Raw genomic sequence first — 6,593 nt, 5'->3', positions numbered from 1 at the left:
CAGCAGCTACAGCAGCTACAGCAGCAGCAGCAGCAGCACGGCTTCTCACAGGAACCAGGAAGCATGAAATACCAACTCTGGCCTCTCTACACTGGCTGCCTGTTTTTTATCCAATAGATTTTAAGATTCTTTTGTGAACTTATAAAGTTTTAAATGGGTTAACCCCCCTAGATGTTAAAGAACTTTAAGATCTAATAATCAGTTATTATTAGATATTATCAGATTAGATCTGCCAACAGCCTGGATCATTTTAAATCGCTTCTTAAAACTCATTTTTACTCCTTGGCATTTAATTGATGTTTTGTTGTGAGCTTGTTTTGTCAGGCGTGTCGTTCTTTTATACCTGTTTTAAGATAGACATAGATAAGAAGGTTTGAATTTCTAATGGTCAGATTTCTGAGGCTGAAGTAAAAAAATCTGTGTAGAAATGTAACATTTGTAGAAATCATTTTAATTTGTATTCGTCATTTCTTCATATTTGTACACGTGACCACATATTTACAGCCGAGTTCCGGTTTACAAATCATGTTCCACAGATAAAAGCACCCAGCAACACACGAAATGAATGAATCTGCTTTTTATTCATAAACCCACCAGCCGTCCTTTTTGGGTTCAGTGACGTGTTGGATCAGAACCAGGGACGGGCTGGGCTCAACTCAAACAGGAAGACGGGACTTTTACTGTGAAGGGGCTGGCAGGAAACGAGCAGCTTCTTCTCTGTTGAACATTAAAGATGGCGGCGGACGGTTTGCGGTGTTTCCTGCCGGAGCCGCGTTAGGATGGCTGGGTTGTGACGTCATGAACGGCTCGGTACCGGATGCCTCGTGTGAACCGGACCTTCGTGTTTGTGCTGCTGCTCGCGAGCAGCTGCGCGTTCCTGCTGTTCCAGCTCTACTACTACCGGAACTACGTCAGCAAGGTGAGGGCGGGACTTCCCGCTCAGGTAAGACGTGTTGCGTTAAGGTTCGGTCCAGGTTCGGTCTGGAGTGGGTCACCTGATGCAGAACAGCTGGTTCCGGTCCAGTCACGGTCCGATGCTGATCCTGGAAGATTCCGGAGTTCCAGCTGACGGGCCAGTGGTTCCGGTTGGTTCTGGTTCCGGTCCAGACCCTCCGCCTCACGCCTCTTCTGTTTCAGGAATTTGGACCAATCAGAACAGTTCTGTGGGTTCCTGCTGGTGATGCACGGTAGAGGTGGAGGCATGGACTCGCTGGCCCACAGGGGGCGCTGTGGCGAACACACCAAGATGATATTTTACAGATGATTGATTAAAGTAGTTGTGTGGAAGGAAAAACTCAAGCTGCTGCCAGTGAAATTACAGGAGAAGGAAAATAATCTGTAGATCCTCAGATTATAATATTTAGTGTTTATCGTATAAAAGCTGATGATCAAACCGACAACCAACAACACAACCAGAATGAAACCATGAGACTCGCTGTCTTTGTTTGTCCTCATGTGAAGACTGTCACAATAAAAGCATGAACAGTGAACAAACCTTTTCTGTCACCAGCGGACAGAAATCATTTCAGATGCAGTCGGTCAGCGAGGGGCTCAGCGCCGCAGCGGCCATGAAGAGTGTAGCGTTGCTAAGCTAGCTGCGGCGTCACGTTTACATGCAGTACCTCACAGACCACCAGGGGGCGCCAGCGGACCAGAGGCAGGTTGAGAACCGACACGGAAATCCGACCCAAAAGAAACCAGCAGAACCAAGAGGACAGGCTGAGTGAGGAGTCCTGGGTGGCCTAGTCAAAGCTCAGATCATTTTAATTGAACCCTTTACAACAACCCAAGTTCTGACCCAGGTACTGAACACGGACCCAAACGGGTTGGCAGCAGGAAGTCCTGGCTCTGGACTGGTTCTGGTTCTGAACCATAGTGGACCTTTGCCAGAGGACTGTGAGGTTCTGGACCCTCAGACGGGTTCTGTTCAGTCAGACCTGGACTGATCATCAACCGGACCCGGACTAATGGTTCTGTGTGTTCTGCAGGAACCGGGCCTCCACCTGCTGGACCCTGCAGGTCATGTGACGTCCAGCCAGGTCCAATGGGTGAGTCAGACCCGGCGCCGACCCGGTCCAGCTCCGCCTGAGCCTGACCCGGTTCCTCTGTCTGCAGCAGAACCTGAAGAAGTTCTTGGCGCTGGCCCAGTTCTTCCGGCTACCGCTGTTCCTGGCCGACAGCGCCGCGCTTGCTCTGCTTTCCCAGGATGCTTTGCGGCAGCGGGCAATGCACGAGCCGCACTGCAGCTTCCTGTGCGCCGGCCGGCCAATCACGTCCTTCGCTCTGCCGGCCAGCCAATGGCAGCTCAGCGTGAGTTCACCGCCTTCAGGACCCGCCTTCCTGCTGGAGAACGCGGCTTCCTGTTAACGCCGCCGTCTCTGTGCAGCCTGGCTTCCTATTGGCTGCTGAGCAGAAGGGCTTCCAGCTGCTGGAGGTGAGAGGTCGCGACCCCCGACTGGCCAGCCTGGACACCCTGTCAGGAGAAGAGATCCCGCTGCACTTCCTGTTCCGTCTCCACGGTTACATCATCCATGTGGGTCCAGGTGCTGCCGGTTCTGGTTCTGGAAGGTGTTGGGCTGCTGCAGTACCTGTCCTTGTCTGCAGGTGGTGCTGCTGTACGAGCGCAGCGGCGGCTACCTGTGGCACGGCGCCCTGCGCCTCAAGGCCGCCGCCGACCCGACCTTTGCCCCCTTCAGGCTGCTGGACTACGGGCGCCACGCCGGGGCCTACGATAGGTCAGCGCCTGCTGGTGGGGGTGGGGTTACTGTGACGTCACCTGGATGTGACATCACGTTTGTGTCGCCCCCTGCAGGCCGGAGCTGCTGCTGACCGTCGTGGACGGCCTGGACGTTCGCGTCCCGCGCAACATTTCCCGCTTCCTGGCGCAGCGGCAGGAAGCCCGGTTCCTGGAGTGCCGTTACCATGACGCCCGCAGCTTCCTGCAGGTAGGTTTGTCTGAGTTGAGCCAGGTGTGGAGTCATGTGACTCTCTCTCTCTCCCTGTGTGCAGCTCTACCCAGACGACTCGTCCGCGGCGGCGGTGGAGTTCCGGAGGAAAGCGAAGGTTCTGCTGAGGCTAGCGGCGCAGAGCCTGGACCGGCTGGGCGTCCCGTTCTGGATCAGCAGCGGCACCTGTCTAGGTAAGGCCAGTTCCTGCCCCCATCAGAACCACTGGGCCGGCCGACTCACCTTTCCTCTGGTTCTGCCGCCCCCTGCAGGATGGTACCGGCAGTGCGGCGTCATCTCCTACAGCCGGGACGTCGACATCGGGATCTTCATCTCCGACTTCCGGCCCCAAATCACGACGGCGTTCCGCGATGCCGGGATGTCGCTCAAACACCAGTTCGGAAAGGTCCTGGTTCTGTTCTCAGTCGGACCCGGTCGGTTGGGTTTAGACTGAAGAGTGGTCTGCTTTTATTTTGAAGGGCAGGTGGAGGACAGTCTGGAGCTGTCCTTCCTGGGCGAGGACGTCAAACTGGACATTTTCTTCTTCTACAGAGATGGAGACGTCGTGTGGAACGGAGGAACGCAGGCGAAGAGCGGCAGGAAGTTCAAGTAAGAGTCTCCAGGTCCATCTAACAGAACCAGAACCAGCTGGTCCAGAACCAGAACCAGCTGGTCCAGGATCTCAGAACAGAAGGTTCTGTGGTTCTGATCCATTTACTAATCAAGTCAGCAGTAGTTCATATTCTTGGTGGCGCCCCCTGGTGGCGCAGCTCTCTCTGCCGTCCGCCATCTTCTTCTTCTCTGGTCTTGTTTGTCTGAATGTGAATATTATCTCTTCTTCTTCTCCAGGTACGTCTTCCCTTCGTTCTCCCTGTGCTGGGCGGAGCTCCTAGAGGTCAAAGTTCGTGTTCCGTGTGAAACGCTGGACTACGTGATGGCGAACTACGGCGGCACCTGGAGCGTCCCCGTGAAGAGCTGGGACTGGAAGTCGTCGCCTAGCAACGTGATAGAAAATGGGGTGTGGCCTGTGGCGGAGTGGGCGGGGCTTATCCAGGTGTACTGAGCTACATCCTGTCTGTCAAACAGGTTTAATAAAACTGTTGGGGAACCGGCGCCTCCTGCTGCTCATTATTATTATGACAGGTTCCACCAATCAGGGAGCACCTCCAGCTCTGACCTCATCGGATCGCCGCTCACGCCGAGGCGGGTTGGGCCCAGTTCTCAGAACCTTATGGGTTCCTTTTCCGGATCCCAACGAGTTCAGAACTAATCAGAAAGTTCTGGACCTTCAACAGAACAACACAGGTGGGTCTTCCAGAGCAAAGAGGTTCTGGTACCGGCTCGGTTCCCCACCACACTGCTGCTTCTGTGCAAACGAACCAGAACCGTCTGGCTCTGAACCAGACTGAGGAGAAAACCTGCAGGTCCAGAACCAGGCCCAGTTTATAGAGTGGTGCCGGTTCTGGAGGATGCTGCATGACCCGGTGGGTAGTAAGAGAACCAGACAGACACTCGGAACCAGAACTTTATTTTCTGTGCAATCACATTCTCACAGCAGAACCGGAAGTGTTGTTTCTGCTGACAGTTCCAGAACCGGAACCCTGTCCATGTCACCGCTCTGACGTCACTCCGCCACATCACGCGGCTTCTCCTTGTGGACCACGTGACCTTTGCTGATCAGGTCCGGGATTTCCACGGCCAGCCAAGGCGCGAGCCCGAGCGCCATCAGGTGCGCGAGCCCGAAGCGCGGCACGTTGCGCGCCCACAGCGGGGCGAAGTGTTCGGTCAGGCAGATCTTCCCGCCTCGGAACATCTTGGCGGTCTTCCCGTCCAGCTCCGGAACCGCCACTTCCGGCGCTGTTTCCGGGTACGTCACCGGGATGTCGAACTCCACGCGAAACTCGTAGCGCAGTAGCTCGTGTACGAACCAGCAGGTCCCGGTCCAGCGCGTGCCGTCCGGGTTGGACTCCAGCCGGAACCAGTCGTTGTCGGCAGCCTTGTTCTGCTCCACGAACCGGATCAGAGCCTGGTACTCCTCCTTCAGCCGCTGCGGCCACAGCGCGCGCTCCCGCGGGCCCGCGTGCGTCTTCAGGAGCGGGATCTGTGACACGGCTCTGCGCGTGGCCTCGTCCGCCATGGTGCCGCGGTTCGGTTCGGTTCGGTCCCGCTCCGGCGTGTCGGTGTCGGCGCTACTTCACCCTGACGTGGACCTGCGGCTCCAGAGAAACCGGAAGTTGCTGTAACCTTCGGAGCCCTTTCCGGTCCCTTCAAAGCAAAAGACCCGGCTGGTTCTGAATGATGCTGACCGTACCAGAATCTGAGCTGCGAACCGGGCCGCGATGACGTCACTAACAAAGAACCTGCAGCAGGATCTGGGTTCCGAACCGAACAGAACCTGCTGGTTGCAGTTTTAACCTAAAGGAACCACTTAAATCCAGGTTCCGGATCCGAAACGGAACCGGTCGATCCCGGTCATCCAGTTCCAGGAGGGTCGTTCAGAAACGCGACCTCTGACCCAGGCTGGGTTCTACCTTTAAGAACCGCTGGGGTTCTGGACCTCGGACCTGGTCCAGCTTTTCTAAAGTCCAAAAGGTTTAGATGGTTTCACGTTTCTTCTGACCAGCAATAAAAGAACCGGGTCCAAACTGCTGGTTCTGATTTATCTTGAGATTGAGTCACATTGCCCTGACTCCAGCAGGTCTGGTTATTGAACCGGGTCCAAAAGAACTCTGGGTCACCAGGTCGAAGCCCTTTCTGGTCTGAAACTTGCATTTGGACCCGCTTCAAGGTTCTGAGTCCCCACTGAATGTGGGTCGGATGTTCCGATTCTGCCGGGTCTAAAGTTCTGGACCGAACTTCGCTGAGGCGGTTCTGATCCGGATCATCCAGCAGGAAGGAGTCTCAGGCTCCGCCCCCTCTGACTCTCCAATCAGCAAGACGACAACCAATCAGACAGCAGGAAATCAAACAGGAAGTGACAAAACAGGCAGGCTTCATGTGGAACATTAAAAAACTTTTAATATGAAGGATCCAACAGGAAACATCCAACCTTTCACAATAAAACCAGTATTGTTTGTGTCTAGGAAGGCCCCGCCCCTCTGTTGGCCCCCAGCCTACAGACTGACAGAGCATTCTGGGAAATGAAGTCACCATAAAAAAGTTTTTACAGACTTTCAAAGTAAAAGTTTGACCAAAGAAACTTTATTGAAGAAACAGACGTGAACACTGATGATGTCATCCTGCAGCTATTTATACATAATTTGAAAATGAAGGGGAAGTCAGACTGTCAAAATAAGAGCGCTCAGTTCCAAGCGATCACCTGCGGTACCGCCCCCTCTCCTTGTCCCTCTCTCTCTCCCTGTCTCTGTCCCTCGCCCGCTCTCGCTCGCGGTCGCGCCGCGGCCCGCCGCGCTCTCTCTCCCGCTGCCGCTCGCGCTCACGCCGGCTGCTCACCACCGCTTGCGTGCGCCGCAGGAAGTCGTCCACTCGCATGTCGTAGTCGTGCTGCAGGACAGGAAACAGGAAGTCAGACCCAGAAGGTTCTGACCCGGATCACTTAGAACCGGACCAGAACTCACCGGGCTGGACGCGAAGGCGCGGTGCTGCGGCAGGCGCTGCTTGTCTCTGAAGCGAGGGGGCGGAGCCTCG

General features: G+C 55.2%; 3 protein-coding genes across 5 annotated transcripts in view; 1 reads left to right on the top strand and 2 right to left on the bottom strand.

Annotated features, from left to right (window-relative positions):
- The first annotated feature begins 600 nt into the window (after window positions 1–600).
- On the top strand, window positions 601–4,057 carry fktn (fukutin). 3 transcript variants are annotated; one of them, XM_017303316.1, is made up of 10 exons: window positions 601–919; window positions 1,989–2,048; window positions 2,116–2,310; window positions 2,387–2,533; window positions 2,605–2,735; window positions 2,813–2,945; window positions 3,010–3,139; window positions 3,218–3,351; window positions 3,425–3,554; window positions 3,795–3,926. In XM_017303316.1, the coding sequence occupies exons 1-10, from the start codon at window positions 818–820 to the stop codon at window positions 3,836–3,838; spliced, it is 1,206 nt and encodes a 401-aa protein (XP_017158805.1). In that variant the 5' UTR covers window positions 601–817; the 3' UTR covers window positions 3,839–3,926. The 3 variants fall into 3 exon arrangements, with proteins under 3 accessions (XP_017158805.1, XP_008400822.1, XP_008400821.1); XM_008402600.2 differs by having other exon boundaries at window positions 662–919; window positions 2,119–2,310; window positions 3,430–3,554; window positions 3,795–4,057; XM_008402599.2 differs by having other exon boundaries at window positions 669–919; window positions 3,430–3,554; window positions 3,795–4,057.
- A 395-nt stretch (window positions 4,058–4,452) lies between these two features.
- On the bottom strand, window positions 4,453–6,593 carry ufc1 (ubiquitin-fold modifier conjugating enzyme 1). Its single transcript, XM_017303317.1, has 2 exons — window positions 6,524–6,593; window positions 4,453–6,449 (listed from the first exon to the last, which is right to left on the bottom strand). Exon 2 carries the CDS (start codon window positions 5,080–5,082, stop codon window positions 4,570–4,572), a length of 513 nt encoding a protein of 170 aa, XP_017158806.1. The 5' UTR covers window positions 5,083–6,449; window positions 6,524–6,593; the 3' UTR covers window positions 4,453–4,569.
- The window catches only part of ythdc1 (YTH N6-methyladenosine RNA binding protein C1), an 8,846-nt gene continuing 8,513 nt past the window's right edge, over window positions 6,261–6,593 (bottom strand). Inside the window, exons 16-17 of the mRNA XM_017303314.1 lie at window positions 6,524–6,589; window positions 6,261–6,449 (exon numbers count right to left, since the gene is read on the bottom strand). Coding sequence (XP_017158803.1) covers window positions 6,261–6,449; window positions 6,524–6,589 — 255 coding nt within the window. The remainder of the gene's footprint in view (window positions 6,450–6,523; window positions 6,590–6,593) is intronic.

This window comes from Poecilia reticulata, unplaced genomic scaffold (genome assembly GCF_000633615.1).
Source record: "Poecilia reticulata strain Guanapo unplaced genomic scaffold, Guppy_female_1.0+MT scaffold_241, whole genome shotgun sequence".
NCBI lineage: Eukaryota > Metazoa > Chordata > Actinopteri > Cyprinodontiformes > Poeciliidae > Poecilia > Poecilia reticulata.
The sequence above is the reverse complement of the archived record's forward strand: the minus strand, read 5'-3'. Positions and strand labels throughout refer to the sequence as shown.

Excerpts from the sequence above, each read along its gene's own strand:
- fktn (XM_008402599.2), top strand. The coding sequence starts at position 818 with ATGCCTCGTGTGAACCGGACCTTCGTGTTTGTGCTGCTGCTCGCGAGC. Across the intron at positions 920-1,988 it reads ACCGGAACTACGTCAGCAAG|GAACCGGGCCTCCACCTGCT; the intron begins GTGAGGGCGGGA and ends TGTGTTCTGCAG. Across the intron at positions 2,534-2,604 it reads TCCACGGTTACATCATCCAT|GTGGTGCTGCTGTACGAGCG; the intron begins GTGGGTCCAGGT and ends CCTTGTCTGCAG.
- ufc1 (XM_017303317.1), bottom strand. The coding sequence starts at position 5,082 with ATGGCGGACGAGGCCACGCGCAGAGCCGTGTCACAGATCCCGCTCCTG.